This window comes from Bos indicus, chromosome 7 (assembly GCF_029378745.1).
Source record: "Bos indicus isolate NIAB-ARS_2022 breed Sahiwal x Tharparkar chromosome 7, NIAB-ARS_B.indTharparkar_mat_pri_1.0, whole genome shotgun sequence".
Taxonomy (NCBI): domain Eukaryota; kingdom Metazoa; phylum Chordata; class Mammalia; order Artiodactyla; family Bovidae; genus Bos; species Bos indicus.
In genome coordinates, this window is record NC_091766.1 from 14,319,715 (window position 1) to 14,339,216 (window position 19,502).

The 19,502-nt window shown below is 53.5% G+C and overlaps 1 protein-coding gene across 2 annotated transcripts in view; it reads right to left on the minus strand.

Moving 5' to 3' along the window:
* COL5A3 (collagen type V alpha 3 chain) overlaps positions 1-19,502 on the minus strand; it is a 44,708-nt gene extending 25,206 nt beyond the window's left edge. The window contains exons 1-27 of one of the 2 annotated variants that reach the window (XM_019964120.2): positions 19,251-19,502; positions 15,258-15,416; positions 14,985-15,174; positions 14,753-14,909; positions 13,117-13,221; positions 12,638-12,790; positions 9,869-9,982; positions 9,618-9,764; positions 8,044-8,091; positions 7,930-7,971; positions 7,548-7,610; positions 6,965-7,039; positions 6,780-6,863; positions 6,355-6,411; positions 6,204-6,257; positions 5,598-5,651; positions 4,465-4,518; positions 4,329-4,382; positions 4,082-4,135; positions 3,464-3,508; positions 3,299-3,352; positions 3,070-3,114; positions 2,156-2,209; positions 1,980-2,024; positions 786-839; positions 640-684; positions 449-502 (exon numbers count right to left, since the gene is read on the minus strand). In XM_019964120.2, coding sequence (XP_019819679.2) covers positions 449-502; positions 640-684; positions 786-839; positions 1,980-2,024; positions 2,156-2,209; positions 3,070-3,114; positions 3,299-3,352; positions 3,464-3,508; positions 4,082-4,135; positions 4,329-4,382; positions 4,465-4,518; positions 5,598-5,651; positions 6,204-6,257; positions 6,355-6,411; positions 6,780-6,863; positions 6,965-7,039; positions 7,548-7,610; positions 7,930-7,971; positions 8,044-8,091; positions 9,618-9,764; positions 9,869-9,982; positions 12,638-12,790; positions 13,117-13,221; positions 14,753-14,909; positions 14,985-15,174; positions 15,258-15,416; positions 19,251-19,338 — 2,148 coding nt within the window. In that variant the 5' untranslated portion in view covers positions 19,339-19,502. Of the gene's footprint in view, positions 1-448; positions 503-639; positions 685-785; positions 840-1,979; positions 2,025-2,155; positions 2,210-3,069; positions 3,115-3,298; positions 3,353-3,463; positions 3,509-4,081; positions 4,136-4,328; positions 4,383-4,464; positions 4,519-5,597; positions 5,652-6,203; positions 6,258-6,354; positions 6,412-6,779; positions 6,864-6,964; positions 7,040-7,547; positions 7,611-7,929; positions 7,972-8,043; positions 8,092-9,617; positions 9,765-9,868; positions 9,983-12,637; positions 12,791-13,116; positions 13,222-14,752; positions 14,910-14,984; positions 15,175-15,257; positions 15,420-19,250 lie in introns of both variants that reach the window. The other variant, XM_070792783.1, reaches the window with a different exon arrangement.

A 19,502-nucleotide genomic window follows, 5' to 3' on the forward strand; every position in this document is an offset into this window, starting at 1 on the left:
ATAGGTATACATATGTCCCCTCCCTCTTAAACTTCCCTCTCACCTCCCACCCCATGCCACCCCTCTAGGTTGTCACAGAGCACTGATTTAAGCTCTCTGCATCAAACAGCACATTCCCACTGGCTATCTATTTGAGCTTTTAAAACAACCCTCTGCTTGATTATAATGTGTTGACCTGGGGATGTGATGTGTGTGCTTAACAGTGGGGTTCAGCCTGTAATGGGTTTAACTATTCTCAACTGCAAGGTGACAACTATGCTGTAATGTTACCCTTTGGCTGTTCAGCTTCAAAGTAGAACACACCCTGCTGCATAGGGCCAGTTCCACCGCACCTTGCCTGGCGGGCTGATTCCTCTCTCACACTCTTGTAGAAGTGTCTGATGGAGCCAGCTTCCCGAAGTCAGTGCTGATGAATCAGCCCTAACTGCAGGCCCAAAGCATCACTTACCTTCACACCCCGAGGTCCTGGATAGCCCGGAGGGCCTGCTGACCCTGCTGGACCCTGAGATGGAGATAAGATCAGTGTCAACCTGTTCTTCCCCCTCCGTGTTCCCAGCGCCCTCATCTCTCTTCTCATGAGACTCCTGGCCCTGCCTGCCAACCCCCATCCCCAAATCAGCCCCTCTTCAGGTCCCTTACCTGGGCCCCTTTCTCTCCTGTTGGGCCCTCATGACCTGGGTGACCCTGGGAGAAAGACGTTCTGAGTTGTCAAAGACCTGATTTGCCATCCAAACTCCCAAGCCTCTCCCTTCTCCTTCCTCTTTCTCCCAGAATCTAGTTCTCACCGGAGGGCCTTCAGATCCTGGGAGGCCTGGAATTCCTGGGTTTCCAGGAGGACCCTGAAAGAAGATGAAAAGTAGGGAGAGATACAGCGTCTCAGGGCCTGGCATTCCACCAGGAAATCCCTGCTCAGACATGCAGCTACCTCGAGGTTAGAGAAAAAGCAGATCCTACTGGTCAAGCAATCTATTCTCAGCAATTCCGAACTTGCTGTATGACCCTGGACAAGCCGCCTCCCCTCTCTATGCCTCAGAAAGCCTCTGCTTCTGGGAGAATTCAGGCAAGGGATATAAAAATAGTGTGACAGACATGCTGGGAAGGGGGACCCCTTCCTTTAGAAGCCCCTTCAACCCACAATTCCACCGAAGAGTGGTGGGTCTACACATGCATGTGGTGACCCCTCTATGTCCTGCACACAGTTGATGAGTCCAGAGGGGAGATCCTGGCCCAGCTAAGCCAGTCAGACTCTCTCCTGAAATTTTGAGGGAAGCAACACCTTGTCTCATTGAAACTATGATCAGATGGGTTTGGGTAAAGAAACTGTAAGATCCTAAGGAGCTGGGCACTGAAATAGTGACAGAGCAGTACAAGATTGTGTAGAAACAGGGTTGAAGTAAGAACAGACTCAGACGGTAAAGAATCTACCAGCAACGCTCGAGACATGGGTTTGATCTCTGGGTTGGGAAGGTCCCCTGGAGAAGAGAATGGCAACCCACTCCAGTATTCTTGCCTGAAGAATCTTGTGGACAGAGGCACGTAGTGGGCTACAGTCCATGGGGTCAGAAAGAATCAGACGTGACTGAGAGACGAACATTTTTGCTTTTTCAAGATGTATATAGAAAGAATCCTGTCTTTCAGGGGAGATGGAAACAGACATGCAGAGGAACAAAGACGACACTGCAAGACCCCAAAGAAAAGGATTTCTTGGCCCATGAATCTTGGTAATCCTTTCTGGCTTCTGAGAGGTTCCCCCATGTCTTGATAATATCCCCTTGTTCTCTAAACTCGGTCGAGGTCTATTTCTCACCATCAGCCCTTCTCCAACAATGACATTTGGTTACTCTGGGCTTGTTTAGGGACTGCTGCAATTGATCATTATCCATGGCTTACAAAAGGGGCCCAATGGGAAGCTTTTCCTGCAGGCAGAGTTGAAGGAAGAAGACGATAGGGGAGGAGGGAAACGTAGAGCTGTCACTCACCTTCTCCCCAGGAGTGCCGATGGGTCCCTGGGGGCCGGGAATTCCCTGGAGATATTTTAAAAGACAAGAAAAGCATTAGAAAAGGACAGTGAGAGCAGAAGTTGGAGAAGCTAAGAATGGTCTATGACCTTCATGGACCACCCCTCCCCCCCCCTTATTGGAAAAATAGCTCAAACCTGGGACCCAGGATTTCCCTGCTGTCCTGGGGGGCCTGGTTCTCCTGGAGGACCCTGGGGAGAAAGTAAGGTTTCTGTGAAGCTGGAAAGGTTGTGGTGTTGAGGTGTCAGTGAAGTTGAAATGAAGGAAAGGGTCATGGGAGTGGACAAGGATATGGGTGGTCATAGGGTCAGAGTGTCTGAAAGCATCAGGGGGGCTTCCCTGGTGGCACCGTGGATGGGAATCCACCAACCAATGCAGGGGGCATGGGTTCAACCCCTGGTCCAGGAGGATTCCATATGCCGCAGGGCAACTGAGTCCATGCACCACAAGTACTAAGCCCGAACTCTAGAGCCCATGAGCTGCCAGCCACTGAAGCCCGTGTGCCTAGAGCCCATGCTTTGCAACAGGAGAAGCCACCGCAATGAGAAGCCCGCACATCACAGTGAGGAGTAGCTCCGGCTTGCCACATCTAGAGAAAGCCTGTGCCCAGCAATGAAAACCCAGCCCAAACGAAACTTTAATTCATTCATTAATTTAAAAGAAAGCATCAGGTGGGGCTTCCCTGGTGGCTCAGTGGTAAAGAATCCACCTGCCAATGCAGGAGACACAGGTTGGATCCCTGATTTGGGAAGATCCCAAATGGCAAGGAACAGCTAAGCCCGTGCGCCACAACTATACAGCCTGTGCTCTAGAGCCCGGGAGCCGCAACTATGGAGTCCCCATGCTGCAACTACTGCAGCCCACGGACCTAGAGCCTATGCGCCTAGAGCCCCTCCGTGCTCTGCAACAAGAGAAGCCACTACGGTGAGAAGTCTGTGCACTGCAACTAGAGAGTAGCCCCCACTTGCAACTAGAAAAAAGCCCGTGCAGCAACAAAGACTGAGTGTAGCCAAAGATAAAGAAAGAAAGCATCAGGTATTGGAACACGTACCACATTTCCTTTGGCACCTGGAGCACCATCACTTCCAATCACACCCTGGGGGAGGAGAGGCTGTGAGACCAGGGCAGACACACGTGGAGGAGCCTGCGTCTGAGACGCTGAGAGGCACAGGGGGAACAGTGAGTGGGCAGAGAAGCCAGGCAGCAAGGAATGGACATGCAGAGGAGATAACGGTGAGGAAAGGACAAACAGGGATGTAGAAGGACAGTGATGTTCTCACCGGGCGTCCCAGGGGTCCGGGGGAGCCTCTAGGGCCAATCAGTCCTCGGGGGCCCTGCAAGGAAGTGGGAGCTAATGTTATTCCAGCATCCCTGCTCTGAGGCCCAAGGAGGCCTGCCTCCCTCCTCTGTGTCAGACAAGCAGTCCAGGGGTCCCTCATACTCACCGGCTCCCCTGCCTGGCCAGTGGGCCCCGGAGGTCCCTCTGCTCCCTGTGGGAAAGTGGCATCACTTGGGGAGGCAAGGGTATGACCTTTAGAGAATCACCTTCCCTCATCTGGGCAGCCCCTTCCAGGGCATCAGAGTCAGAACTTGTGGCAGAATCCAGCCAGCTGGGTGTACGTGACTTGAAATTCAGGCCCGTGACCCCAGTCTGGACCTGCAGTCCCGGGCCTCACCTCTGAACTCTAGTTGTTGTTTAGTCTCTAAGTCAAGTCTGACTCTTTTGCGACCCCATGGTCTCCAGGCTTCTCTGTCCATGGGATTCTCTAGGCAAGAATACTGGAGTGGGTTGCCATTTCCTCCTCCAGGGGATCTTCCCCGCCCAGGGATGGGACCCATGTCTCCTGCATTGGCAGGTGGATTCTTTACCGCTGAGCCATAGGGAAAGCCCAGTAACTCTAGTACTAACCCCCAACTCTCCATCTGTCTTTTTGAGCCCCTGATGGGGCCTCCTGAGTCTCCAATGCAGACCTTCACCCCTCCCCCAGTCTCCTGAATGTTCTATTTCCCTCATTCTGGCTTTCTGGCTTCCAAACCACCCCCTAACTTGCTTCCAAACTTACCTTCCGTCCATCCTCTCCTGGGGGACCAGGTTTCCCCACATAACCAAAGTCACCCTGGAGTGGGGAACACAGAGGGCCATTCAGAGTCAAAAGGTGAGGGTAGAGATCAACCCCCAAGAAAGGGAGATGGGGTGTGAGGGGCGAGCACTCAGACACAGGGATGGAGGCTCTGATATTGGGGGTGGGGAGAGTGTCATGAATATATCGGGAGGGGCGTGGATGTGGGGGAAGGGCCTCACACACTCACCCTTTGGCCCTTCTCACCAGGCAGCCCTGGCAGGCCATCAAAGCCCCGATCACCCTGCACAAAAAGATACCATCTGAGCCTTGAATCCTCTACCCTGACAGTCCCTCCAAGTCCCAGTCCTGGCCACATCACCTACCTTAGGTCCCGTGGCGCCGGGGAGGCCCCGAGCCCCATCTGCTCCAGCGCGGCCCTGTGGGGGGTAGGGGTGACATAGTCAGGACATCTACTGCCATGTGGGGAGTACCTTCCTCATGCAGTCCCTTGTGCTGGTGGTTTCGCTGTGTACTAATTGAACCTCTCAAGTATATCTCAAACCCATCCATTACTCTTTATCCCTAGTGCCCTTTCTCTAATCCGAGTTACCAGCATCACAAAAATGAAGAACCCTCGTCTTCAGGGAATTCCCTGGCAGTCCAGTGGTTGGGGCTCCATGCTTCCACTGCAAGGGGGCAAGGGTTCCATCTCTGGTTGGGGAACTAAGATTCCCACATACCGCATGGCCAAAAAATAAAATAAAATAAAAAGAGGACTTCCTTTTTGGTCCAGTGGTTGAGAATTGATCCAGGAAGATCCAACATGCCACAGTGCAACTAAGCCTGTGCACCGCAACTACCGAGCCTGAGCTCTAGAGCCCATGAGCTACAACTACTGAAGCCCGTGGGCCCTGGAGCCTGTGCTCCACAATGAGAGAAGCCACCACGATGAGAAGCTTGTGCTCCACAACGAGAGGGTGGCCCCACTCACTGCAACTAGAGAAAGCCCTTCACAGCAAGGAAGACCCAGGACAGTCAGAAAAATTTTAAATAAATAAATTTTTTACAAATAAATTTTTTGAAAAGAGAAGAGTACACTTAAAAAAAAAAAAAGCCCCCATCTTCAGTCTGCATTAATCTCCTTGCTGTATGTTCCCCATGGAATATTAATACTATCTGGAATTATCATTTTCCCCAATGTGCCAGTCTTTCCTTTTGCATGTACTGTTCCTTCGCTTGGAATGCCCTTCCCCTCCTGTTTCCCTGGTTATACCTCAAACCTCAACTCAAGCATCATTCCTCAGCTGGTCCTCCCTGACTCCATGACCTGGCCAGCTTCCTTTGTCACCCTTGACTGGGAACGGCAGTCCATAACCCTCAGTGGACTGCCATTCCCTGTCCTCAGTGCTCTTATCCCACCAATGACACCAGCAGACCCTGAGAACACAGAGCCGAGGCTCGTGTTGGGTGCTGAGAGATGGCTAAGGGATGACCTGAAGACATACGAATCACTCACCATCTTTCCCTCTCGGCCAGGGGGCCCATGAGGTCCCTGAAGCCCTCGGGGACCCTAGAAGAGAAAGAAAAGGAGGCAGAAAAAGAATAACAAAGAGTAAGGACTTAATTTAAGTCATTCCCTGTTGTGTTCAGTCACTAAGTCGTGTCTGACTCTTTGCGACCCCATGGACTGCAGCATGACAGGCTTCCTTGTCCTTCATTATCTTCTGAAGTTTACTCAAAGTCATGTCCATCAAGTTTGTGATATTATCCAACCATCTCATCCTCTGTTGCCCCTTTCTCCTCCTGCCTTCAATCTTTCCCAGCATCGGCATCTTTTCTAATGAGCTGGCTCTTCGAATTAGGTGGCCAAGTTATTGGAGCTTCAGCTTCAGGATCAGTCCTTCTAACAAATATTCAGGGTTGACTTCCTTTAGGATTGACTAGTTTGCTCTCCTGGCTGTCCAAGGGACTCTCCAGCACCACAATTTCAAACATCAAAAAGGCAGTAATTGCAAGTGTATCATCAGCCCTTTTGCTATTTTCCCCAACTCGCACTTTATCCTGTGGCCATGGGAGACATCCACCTTCCCATCCACCCTGCCCCTCACCCCACCAATCTCACCTGCGGCCCCATTTCTCCCATCTCTCCTTTCAGACCTGGATACCCAGGAAGACCCTTGGAGAAGAAAAACAGGGTGATGCACTTAGAGGGAGTTTGAGTTAGAGTCATCTCCACGGATGTGTTCCCTCTTCCACGCAGCCTCCTTACTCACCACGGGACCTGGGCGTCCGGTGAGCCCCACCGGGCCAGGAGGGCCTTTCATAGACAGCTGAAGAGACAGAGGGGAACAAAGCCTCAAGTCTTCCACACCCCCACAAAATCATCGTCAAGAGTTAAATATCCACCTGTCTCCTGACTATTCAGTGTCTCCCATCTTTGTCATTCTCTCAATGTCCTCCCAGTACCTCCCGACGCGCATGCTCAGTTATATGCTACCTCATAGACAGTAGCCTGCCAGGCTCCTCTGTCCATGGAATTCTCCAGGCCATACCCGAGTGGGTTGCAATTCCCCTCTCCAGGGGATCTTCCCGACCCAGGGATCAAACCTACATCTCCTGAATTGCAGGCAGATTCTTTACCGCTGAGCCATTGGGGAAGCCCCACCCTCCAACAGTCCCCGGATTATCCTCCCCTCACCTGAGCTTGTTGCAGGACTGCCTGAGCCTGGGCCTGCTGGAAGGATACTGGGGGTCCTTTGTGAGAGCCTCTTGCAAACTGGAACTAGAGGGCAACTAGTAGTGAGGGTAACTTCTACAAGAGGTCCCCACTTCCTGGGTCAGGACTCCACTCCCCAAGGCCAGGCCAGCCTATCTTCCTCTTACCGGCATCATGATCACAGTGCCTGGGAGACCCCGGATCCCATCCATGCCAGGGATGCCTGGGAGGCCAGCAGGGCCCTGAGAGAGGAAGAGAGACACAGAGGGACGGAGATAGAGAGATGGAGCAAAAGATAGGGGAAGGAGGGGGGCAGAGAGAAACAGAGCGGGAGAGAGGGAGAGAGACAGGTGAAGGCAGAGAGATGGAAAGAGGCAGGCAGGGAGAGAGAAGATACAGAAGACGAGACAAACACAGAGAAATTGAGGGAGGGAGGGAGAAAGTGATGAAAAGTGAAAGAGACAGAAACAGAAAGGAGACAGATGAAAGAGAGATGAGGAGACAGACATGGAGAGAAAGAGACAAAAAATACTCAAGGATAGAGACAGAAGGAAAAAAGCAGGGGATAGCCCCACCCCCAAGATGGAAGAGGAGCCAGATGGCAATTCACGAATGGGGAGAAAGATGAGCAGGAGGGGTCAGTGCCAGCCCCAAGGTGATGTCCCCAGCCCCAGCCATGCTCCCAGCTTCAGCTCCACAGCTTGAAATCTCCCTCTCCCCAAAGGTTACATGCCAGACAGACTCTCCTACCGGTAGACCACGGTCTCCAGGGAATCCTGGGGGGCCAGGAGGGCCTGAGGGGCCAACCACCCCCTGTTGCAGACAGAGGTACAGAGGTCATGAGAAGTGCAAAGTCTGAGCCAAGGGGACTGGTGGCCCACCACTGACCTCGGCCCCGTGTTGACCTTCCTACCCCATCCCTGAGCCACTCCTGGCCCCTCAATGCTACGCTGATCCATATAAACCTCCAACTTTACATCTCAATCCCGTTTTTTATTCATCTTTTGAGCCTCAAGTATCTAACAGTCATTGAATGATCTGGCAACATTACACTCCAACTCCGCACCCGGGGAGATCAAACACCCCAACTGGAAGTAAAAGGCAAGAAGAGGGGAATGCGGTCATGACTCACTTGGGGTCCCGGGGCTCCTGGGGGTCCTTCAAACTGCTGTCCCTGGGGGAGAAAGGAGTGTGACCCCCATTCTTGCCCACACCCCTGCAACTCTGCCAGCCCCAGACCCCTTACCTGTTCGACCACAGCTGGTTCTCCTTTTTCTCCTTTCTCCCCAGCACCCTGGAGCAGGGGGTGGAAAGAAAACAGATGTGAGCCTGGAACTCAGACACAGAACTCTCAGCTAACTGACTTCATACTAAACACACACACACACACACACATGCATACACAGAGTCCATTCTCTGAGCTGCCTCTGTTGTTCTTTCTTCAACCAATATGTTTCCAGCAGCTCAGCTTCCAGTTTTGAGCTGGCTGTGCTGCAGCAAGGTGAAGACCATGAATTCTGGGGCATGCTGTGAGATCTTAATCCTGGAACTGCCTCTCACTTATTCAACTTATTCAACTCCTACAGACTTATTTAACTCCTGCAGACTCACGTGCAAAGTTCATGGGTCAAAGCCTGCTCTATATATCCCATGGGAGGATGAAGAAGTTAAAACAATGCTTAGCACATCACAAGCACTCAGGGTAAGATGGTAGGATTATTCACCTTCTTCCTTGTCCAACATCAAGGCTAGAACCTAGATGCCTTCCCTATCTGCGGTATTTTTCTAGACAAGCTCCTCCAATCCCTGGACTAAAGATAGAATCTCTCTGCTAATGAGTTCTAAGTCTTTATCTCCAGTCTAGACCACCCCTTGAGCTCCAGAATTTTCTAACCAATCACTTGCACTGACAACCGAACAAGGGTTGCCAATTTGTCACTGTTGTTCAGTCGCTCAGTCAAGTCTGGGACCACATGGACTGAAGCCCCCACCAGGCTCCTCTGTCCATGGGATTTTCCAGGCAAGAATATGGGAGAGGGTTGTCATTTCCTTCTCCAGGGGATCTTCCCAACCCAGTGATCGAATCAGCGTCTCCTGCACTGGCAGGTGGGTTCTTTACCACTGAGCCACCAGACAAGCCCAGTTGCCAATTTAGCACATCCGAAATAAGATCATTGACCCTTTCCACCTGCTCCTCCTTCAGGCTTCCCCGTCTTACTCAGTGGTGCCACCATGCATCTCCCCAGTCATCTTAGCATCTTTCTTCACCTTCAGCAGCAAGAGCAAAATGGGGCACGGTTCAAGTCAGTCCACTTGTCTCTGTCCGCCCCCTCCGCCCTCCCCCCACCACCACCACTCTCATCCAGGTTACCACTTTCTATTTTGCATGCATGTGTGTATTAATCACTCAGACGTGTCCTACTCTTTGCGACCCCGTGGACTGTAGCGGGCCAGGCTCTTCTGTCCGCAGGATTCTCCTTTTGCATAGACCGCTGGTTTCCCTGCTGCCCTTCTGGCTCCCCCTACAGTCCACAGGCTGTTCAGCACCAGAGAGAGCTTTGAAAACTCCCAAGTCATGTTCCCTCTCCAGAGGGCTTCTCATCATGCCTAGACTAAAAGCCAAATGAATCACCCTACCCACAGAGCCATTCATTAGCACAATGCCTGTCACATTAGCACAGTATCTGTAGATAAATATTTGTCAACTGTACTGGGGTGGTGGGAAGGCATTCTAGGCAAGAGCAAAGAAAGCAAAAAAAAAGAATGTGGCCATGTGTGGCTCCAGGAAGGAGTCCCTGCACCTAAGCCACCCAAACTCACAGGAAAGATCTGGAACTCAGTATTCCATGACTTTTCTGCTGCCCGGAAGTGGGGGCCCATGGTGGGATCACCTTCTTCTTCATCTTCTCTGTCTAACTCAGTCTCCAGGGTCTCCAGTTCAGTTCCATTGTCAGGGTCCAGGCCCTCCTGAGGACATTGGAACAGACCAAAGTTTGCCCCGAGCTCTTCATTGTCTGCCGCCACCACCACCCCAGGACCTTCCCTTCCAGCCCCGTCCACTTCCCACCAACCTCTAGGATGGTGACATTGCTACCAAAGGTCACAGTTGTGGTGATGACCAAAGGCGTGGGTGTCGGAGACAGAGTTGGTTCTGGTGTCTCTGTCTTGGGGATGTCAGTGGAGGTCTGGAGGAAGGACAGAGAGAGTACCAGGTCAATCAAGGCGGAAGGGAGGGAACTTCCCTGGTGGTCCAGTGGCTAAGATTCTGCGCTCACAATGCAGGGGGCCCAGATTCAATCCCTGGTCAGAGAACTAGATCCCACACGCTGCAACTAAGAAAGATCCCACGTGCCACAGCTAAGACAGTGAAAGTGTTAGTCACTCAATTGTGTCCAACTCTCTGCGACCCCATGGACTGTAGCCTATCAGGCTCCCCTGTCCATGGGATTCTCCAGGCAAGAATACTGGAGTGGTTTGACATTTCCTTCTCCAGGGGGAACGTCCCAACCCAGGGATCAAACCTGGGTCTCCCACATTCTGGGCATATTCTTTACCATCTGAGCCACCAGGGAAGCCTAAGACAAGGCACAGCTATATAAATAAATAAATAATTTTTAAGGTGAAAAGGGAAGATACTTAAAAAAAAAAAAAAAGGCAAAAGGAAGGTGAAGGAAGAGACAGACCCTGTCTCCCAGAGCACTCAGTCCAGGGAGGGGGACAGAGGAGGATTCTCAAAAAACATCAGAGGTATATAGGGCACCCTCAGGCCTGTGGAGGCGAAGGTGTGCTGGCTGGATGAGGACAGCCAGCAGGGGGAGCCCTCTTGTATGGAGGATGGTCGGGGCTGGCCAGGGCTGGGAGGCACAGCAGGACTGGATCCAAAGCCCAGTGGTCAAGGTCAATGTCCAGCACTCAGGGCCAGACTCCCGGAAGCCTAGCTCATGTGTCCGCTCCCAAGGCAGAGCTCAGCGGTCAGCCAGCCAGACTGCAGTCAGAGGGGGAGTTCGAGCTCCTGCTGGCCCAGACAGCTGCAAAGGAACTGGGTCAGGGTGCAAAGCGGGTGGTGGGGGCCCAGGTGAAGGGTTGGCGCTGAGAAAGGGGCTGAGGAAGGGTAGAATAGTCCTGGCATCTCTGTTCTAGGCTGAAGCGCTAACCTCTTTCTCCATGATGCTGAGAACAGATGTAATGCAACCAGTGACCCTCCAAACAAGGATCCCAACAAAGGGCACCTACCAGGGACACCTAAACAGTGGCCCTGCCAACTGATGACCACCATCAATGGCCCCCAATTATTCCTACAGTCATGAACCATTGCATGCATGCATGCTAAGTCACTTCAGTCGTATCCGACTCTTTCTGACCCCATGGACTATAGCCTTCCAGGCTCCCCTGTCCATGGGATCCTCCAAGCAAGAATACTGGAACGGGTTGCCATTTCTTCCTCCAGGGGATCTTCCCAACCCAGGGATCAAATCTGCATCTCCTGCATTTGTAGGTGGGTTCTTTACCACTAGCTCCACCTGGGAAGCCCAATTTAGTGACCCTCCAATTAATAACCTGTGATCAGTGACCCCCATTAAGAATCCTAACCAATGACTAACCAAAACACCTCCTAATAATCTGTATCCTTGATCTTCCACCAGGTATTCCTATAACCAGTCACCCATCACTGGCCCCCCAATTAACGACTTCCATCAATGACCCCAACAAGTTACTCTTTCAGTCAGTGACCTCCCCAACCAATGACCCCCACAAGAAGTACTAACCAGTGACCCCCTAACCAATGAATCCTCTTAACCAGTGATCTTCCAACAACGAATACCCACAAATGAACTCAACTAGTGCTCTCCAACCAATGACCCCCCCGGACAGTAATTTCATTAACCAATGACCCATCAATGACTTCCCAACTAATTACCCATCAGGGACTCCCAAATTAACTATGTCATCCATGATCCCCCCAAAATCACTCCCCAACGAGTGATTCCAACTGGTGACCCCACTAGTGCTTTCTCATCAATAGTCCCCCACTGGCGACTTCCCCAATTAGTGATCTTCAACAATGACACTCCCCCACCATGAGCCTTAAGCTAGTGACACCAATAACACCAACAATGGCCTCCATCAATGGCTTCCAAGAATGACCTCCAATTAGAAACCCCCAAACATCAACCTTAATAAATATCTCCTTACAGTAACCCATGTCAACCAGTAATCTCTATCGGGGAGTCCAAATAGTGTGCCCTTAATTGCTGTTGTTGCTGTTCACTCACCAAGTCACATCCAACTCTTTGAAACCCCATGGATGTTATTAGACCAGGCAACTCCATCCTCCATTATCTCCTGGAGTTTGTTCAAATTCACATCCATTGAGTCAGTGATGCTATCTAACCATCTCATCCTCTGCCATCCCCTTCTCCTATTGCCTTCAGTCTTTCCCACCATTAGGGTCTTTTCCAATGAGTCCCCTCAGTGAGTGACCCTTCACTGAATAACCCCAACCAGTCAACGCCAAACAATGACGCACCAACAAACCCATCATTGAACCCAGCTAGTGGCTCTTCTTAAACAGTAGCCCTCACAAGAACCCCACTAATAATAATGTACTCATCTGGTGTGTCCCCTCCCTCCAGCACCCCCACCCTTAGAACTGGAGGTTGGGAGGAAGATATGAGAGACCTCCTAAGACAGGATAAGCCCCCCCCCCAACAGTGATTGGTCAGCCGAGATAAGTCAAAGGTCAGGGACTGGAGACCAGAGGGGGAGACCCTGGATGAGGCACAAGGGATCAGTGGGGATCAGAGTCCAGAAGCAGGGCGGGCAAAGGGCAGACCCCTTACCTGGTTGTCCAGGGAGCCAGGAGGAGGACTCACAGCCACAGTTTCCTTGTTCTTCTTCTTCCTGCCCTTCCCTTTACGACCTCGCCCTTTTTTCTTCCCTTTTCCTTTCCCCTTCCGCCTAGGGGGAGGGGTTTCTGGCTCCCCCTGAGGGACCTGGGGAGAGGATTCCAATCAGATCCAGAGGCCCTGAGTGGAGACTCCATCACTCAGATCACGGGAGGTCATGCTGGCACATGGTCCATTGGTCCTGTGTTTTAAAGCCAGGGCTCACTCAGCCCTGGGAATTGGGGTCAAGGTCAATACATGATCTGGGGCCAAGGGTCAGTTATGCGACTGGAGGTCAAAGTCATTCATGCCTAGGAATGGTTTGAGGGCGGGGGTCACTCAGCCCCATGGACAGGGCTCAGAATTCACTTATTCCTGAGACCTGGAGCCAGGGATGTCTGAGCCAGTGACCTCAGGACAAGCCCCATACTCACCGTGGTGACTGTTGGATCCAGGTCATCACAGCCAGGAAGGTACCGCTCACATGCCTGGAAGGCAGCCTGGGGATCTGGGCTTATCACCAGCTCCTGAACATCTCCCTGGGGAGAGAGTGGGGGTTGGCGAAGGGGTCCACAGCCTGACCCCAATCCCCATTCCAAGCAGCAGGGTCTCGTATTTTTCCACTCAAATCACCACTACTAAGTATAAGGAAGGGATAGCCCCACCACAGCCCCAGAAATCCCTCTGCACCCCAAAACTGAGAGCAGGAAGATTCTATCAGGGTAATGCCAAACCACAAGCCATACCCCAAAACGTCTGTCCCATCAGAGGCACATTTGTTCCTTTTCTCTTAGGCACATGGTGACACCTACTGTGAGTCAGGTGCCCTTCAAGGTACCAGGGACGAGAAGGGAAACAAAAGCTTTCCTAGTAGTCTAGTGGTTAAAAATCTGCCAATGCAGACATGGGTTCAATCCCTAGTCCAGGAAGATGCCACGTGCTACAGTGAAACTAAATCCATGCATCACAACTACTAAAGCCCACGTGCCCTGGAGCCCGTGTTCCCCAACAAGAAAAGCCACCACAGGGGAAAGCCCATGACTGCAACTGGAGAGTAGCCACAGCAGCAACGAAGACCCAGCACAGCCATAACAATAGACATTTTTTTCTTTTAGAAAAAGAAACCGGATGATGAGTTTCCTGGATTTTTATGACACACATGACAATTTTATGACACATTGAAAACACGTCTGTCACAGAGCCTCATGACACCTTGCCTTGCTGGCAACACACACCATCACAACAGCCAGTGTGGTCACGCATCACAGTCTTATCCTCCCACCTTAAGCTAAGTACGTGTGTGCATGCTAAGTCGCTTCAGTCGTGTCCATCTCTTTGTGACCCCTTGGGCTATAGTCCGATAAGTTCTTCTGTCCATGGGATTCTCCAAGCAAAGATACTGGAGTGGGTTGCCATTTCCTCCTCCAGGGGATCTTCTCGACCCAGGGGTCAAACCCACGTTTCTTTTGTCTCCTGCATTGCCGGGCAGGTTCTTTACTACGAGTGCCACCTGTGAAGCCTAAGCCTAGCATGCACCATCACAAATGATTGAATCGTGGTTTTACAGTCTCACAGACAGACACCAAAGATGCACTACAACACATGGGCTCCCTTCTCTCAGCTTCCTGGTGCTGAATTGAAGCTGGATAGTTCTCTTCTTCCATTTCTTCTCCAGATTCAGGCTGCAGACAAACCTTCCTTCAGCCCTCTGCCTCAGTTTCCCCATCACTGAAGTGAAGTGAAGTGAAAGTCACTCAGTCATGTCTGACTCTTTGCAATCCCATGCACTATACAGTCCATGGACTTCCCCAGGCAAGAATACTAGAGTGGGCAGCCTTTTCCCTTCTCCAGTGGATCTTCCTAACCCAGGGATCAAACCCAGGTCTCCCACATTGCAGGCGGATTCTTTACCAGCTGAGTCACAAGGAAAGCCCAAGAATAGTGGAGTGGGTAGCCTATCCCCTCTCCAGTGGATCTTCCTGACCCAGGAATCGAACCGAGGTCTCCTGCATTGTAGGCGGATTCTTTACCAACTGAGCTTTCAGGGAAGCCCAATCCCTGAAAGGCTACCTCAAAAGTCTCCTCGCCAAGGTCCTGGGTCCCCAGCACAGTGAGTCCCGCTGTACTGATGAATCGAGGTCCCTGAGCCAACATGGGGAGCTGAGGTTCACAATCAGCCACCAGGGTCACCATCCCACCGTCCACACTGATTGCCACACGGTGCCACCTGCAAGCACACAGTCTCAGTGGAGGGGTGCTCCTCACTCACCCTCCCGGGATCCCCCACCCTCCCCATATTCACCTGCCATCCGTGAGGTTGACCTGCTGGGGGAGGGGGCTGAAGGAGTCACCTAGGAGGTCCAGAGCTGGCCCCAAGGCCAAGCCGAGCTGCCGGACGCCGCCCTCATCATAGATGGACAGAAGGACAGAACGGTTGGCCGGCTGGCCCCGCAGGGTGATCAGGATGGAGAAGTTCTCAGGAAAGTGCCCATCTGGGAGGGCAGAGGGAAGGGGGCAGTTCATGCTGTGACCCCAGCTGCCAGGATGACCCACAGCCCCTCTGGCCCCGACTCACCTTGGAAGAGCTCCTGCGTGGGGACACCAAGTGTGCCAGTCTTGCCCACCCGGAATGCTCGGTCGCCCTCCGGGACCCTCTGGGGGCAGAGGCCGGGTCCCTCAGGGATACCAGCCTGGCCCCCCCGCATGCCCAGTGCCTTCAGCACATCCACAGGATCTACTAGAGAAAGAAGGCGGGGTGCAGGGCAGTTAGAACAAGCCCAGGACTCTGTGTGAGCAACTCCAGTTTGGAGGACTCAGCATCCCCAACTGTGTTTATGGGTCGGGGGAAGGAGCAGGCCTGGGACCCGTGCTCCCCTCACCCCTCCACAGCTGTTCCGGCCTCATCAGCTTGTTGACTCCTGTTTTTTTTCCCTTGGTTTTTGGTGAGAAGAAAAAAAAGCTGACCTAGTTCTGGGATGAATCAAAGCTTCCTGGCCTGAGCCCCAGAGCCAGGCGGTCCCCCTCTCCACACTCCCCCGCACCAGCTCCCTGGGGCTGCTTCCCAGGCCTGAAGCCCCCTTGCCAGGGGAAACCCGCTTAGAGAGGAGGGGCTCCTTCTGTATGTCCTTCCCACCTCTTCCCTTGGCTCCACTCCCTCGGACATCCTCCCTCTGACCACGCTCGTCCATGACTTCCTCTGACAACATTCACCCATGACTTCCTCCCTCTGACCACCACCTCTCCTGGCTTCTTCCTCTGACCACCATCGCCCAGGACTTCCTCTCTTTGACCACTGCCATTTTGGATCTCTTCCCTCTGACCACACTTTATCTGATCCCCACTGATTTCTGGCCATGCCCTCTGACCTTCCTCTGCCTGACCCTGACCGTCTCCTTCTGACTACCCCCGACCTCTTTCCTCTGCCTATCCCAGTCTCTTTCAACCCGTGACCTCCCCATTTCATCACCCTCTCCGACCTTCTCCTCTGACCACCTCTCCCTGATAACCTCCTGACTTCCTCCCTCTGACCCTCTCCCTCTCATCCCAGCAAAGGAAGAGACTGGTCCAGTCAGATCTTAACCCAGGCTGTCCTACCAGCCCCACCCGGTGCAGCCTGGCCAGTGCTAAGTAGAACCACATGGCTGGGCAAGGGTGGGTGGGGTCCTCCCCTGGGCCCAAAGCCCCTGCCTGATCCCCCTCCCCTCAGCAGACTGTCCCACTGACCCCCTGACCCAGCCTCTTGGCAGGAGCCAGATTCTGCCGAATCTGCCATGACCTCACCCCGGGGGCGGCTCAGCTGAGCTCACCATTGGGGAGCCAGGGTGAGGGGCCAGACTTGGGGGAGATCGGGGCTCAGATGTGGGCTTCCCATCTCCGCTCCTCCTGGGTCAGATCCTGCATTCACCAGACTACAGAGCCCTGTTCCAGCCTCAGCTCTCTCTTGCCCCAAACTTCTGCTATTTTTCCTTCTCTCCCCCTCCCCGCCTTCTCCCCATCCCACTTTCTGTGTCCAACTCTGAATCAGTCCCTCTCCCTCTCTCTTTTGCTAACTCACGCTCGCTCTCCCTCTCTAGCTCTCTCTGTCTCTGCCTCTTGGTACTTCCCTGGTTCTCACATCTGTTTTTCTCTGCATGCCTCTCTCTATCTCTATGTGTGGATTACTCTCCCATCTCTCTCTCTCTCTCTCTCTCTCTCTCTTTCTATCCATACCCACTCCCCCCACCCTCCCAACCCCCCCGCCCAACTCTGCTGCTTCCACCAGCCTCATCTTTAATTGCCTGAATTGCCTGTTCTGTGGCTGGGCTGTCATTAAGAGGTATTTGGGTTACAGCCCCCTGGGGCTAAGATCTGGACTCCCAGGCTCTCCTGACCACAAGGGTCACTCCTGGGTGGAATAATCAGCCCAGCTGCCCTCTCTGCAGGCTGGAGCCCCGGGGAGGGCTGAGATCCATGATTCCACCCAGCATGGCTCTCCCAGGCTCTCCTTTCACCCAAACTCAGAAGGATCTCCCCTCGACCGACTGCTCAATCACATTTTAAAAGCCTTCCCCATCATCTAACCCAAATGTCTCCTACTTCAATCTGTGTTCCTTCTGTCATGGCCTTTCAGAAACTAACTGCCTTTCTTTTCATAGCTGGCTTGGTGACAAGGAAATACACAAGAGGCATTGAGTTCTGCCTGCAGGACCAGAAGGTGGGGGTCTGTCGAGCACCCAGCTTGCCCTTCTCCCCACAGACTCTCCCAGGTGCTGCTTAGGACCCCAGGGAGATGCTGGGTGGGGTCTAGCATCTGGAGAAAGGCAGGCAGGGATCAGGCTGGGACATGGCTGGGACCCCTCAGATGTGTAGGGGAGCTTATATATGAATGTGCAAATGTGTATACGTGCCATAGTGTATGTGGGTGAGACTGCAGGCATGTGTATGACTGACTCTATATGGTCCAGGGACTAGCTGAGCATGTTCTTTGTGGTGTCTCTATGTCTGTGAGTATTTGGCCTATGATGGAGTGTTTAGGTGCAGTTCTTGGACTTGTTCTGGGGTCCCAGCAGTGAGTCAGAGGTTCTGCAGGTGATTCAGGGAAATCTGTGATTGTTATAGCTCAAACTCGAGCTATAACAGATGCAGGCGTGGGGTTAACTGTGAGCCTGAGGCCAAGTCAGCGAGTGGGTGACTGGTTGAGAATATTTACTGCTTTGTGTGGATGCCAGTGGAAGAACGCGTGAGAGTTTGAAAGTGTAGGCGGGTGACAAAAGCCGAGGCCGTGTGGCGGACGGCTGATGGGGTTGCCTGGGCGTGGGCATCAGGTGTTTAACATTCTTGGCGTCCCAGGGGCCTTATATTCGGAATGCGTGCGTAAGATCGCACGACTGTGTGGATGTGTGAGCGTGGGAATGGGGCATAGGCTAATTTGGGATCATCTGCGTGAACAGGGACCTCTCTGAACTGCTGAGAAAGTGAGAAAGTTGGAGGGGCCAGGGTGCTCGGGTGGGGGTGGGCTGCGTCTGAGTTCACCTTAGTGGAGGATTACCGGGAGGGCCTGACTTGGGGTATCTTAGACCAGGGAAGCCCCCTCAGTCACACTTGAAGAACCACGACCTTCCCAAAGCCCGGGGCGCCCCCGACCCAGAACCCTGAGGGGCGGGGCGTGGCGTCCTGCCAGAACCGCACAGCTGGGCGTGCGTCAGCGCTGACTCATCCGTCCGGCGGCCCCCGGGACCCCCTGGGGGGGCCCTGAGAAATTCCTCGGGAAAAACACCCGAGGCTTGCTCAGCTTGGGGGAGCAACTTCCACTCCCCCCACCACCCGGCCCGCACTCCGCCCCTCCCTTCCCTGAGCCCCGCCCCGTCTCGCCCCTCCCCAGGGCCCTCCCGAGGCCCTGTCCATGGTGCTGATCCCGGCTCTGGGGAGCGCGGGGTGGGGGAGGGGGGCAGGGATGTGGGGGAAAGGAGGTGGGAGTGCGCTAACTGGGCACAAAGGAGGAAGAGGAAGAATAAGGTGAAGCCATTTGGGGAGCCGCCAAGGGAGCTCTGAATCCCAGGTCAACCCTCTCCCCTACAAGTCCCCACCTACCATCCCCCTTAGAATGATCCTCATGGGCAGTTATTTACCTATGTATCCCCCAAGTCACAACCACAGCCCTCATAGCGTCACCCAGAGACACACAATCAGAGACACACGCATAACACGCGCGGTTATTCTTAAAAATCAGCCCCACACACAGACACACACTCGCAATACAACTCAATCACAGATTCTCCCAGGGATTATCCCATCGCCCATATCCATACAATCGTCAACTCCCACTCCGAGCACACACATAATTTCACTCTAAATGCCCCCAAGCTCATGGCTGCGCACGCACACATACCTATAAATTGCATGCATTCCCATGCACACACCACGAAACAGGGTCACATGTTTCCATGCCTCCCCAAACTGTCACACCCGCAAACCGCCCAAACACTAGCGCCCCACGCAACGTGCACACCCGCATTCCCCACTCCGCGGCGTCTCTGGGAGCCTCGCTGGACCCTGCACTCCAGGTCCTATTTCCCCTTTCCCAGCTCACCGGCCTGCGTCCGGGGCAGAAGCTGCAAAGAGGCCAGGAGCAGGCAGAGGCCGGCCCGCGGCTGGCCCGGGCCCCGGCGACTCCCCATCCCGGCGGGGCCCACACTCAAGGCGGGGGACCAGCCCGGGCGCCTGCGGGGCGCGGCGTCTCCTCGGGCTCGGTGCAGTCCCTCCGCGGCCGACTCCACTCGGGATCCGCAGGAGACTGCCCGAGACCCCGCCCTGGCCTCTCCCTGCGCTCCAGCGCCCGGCC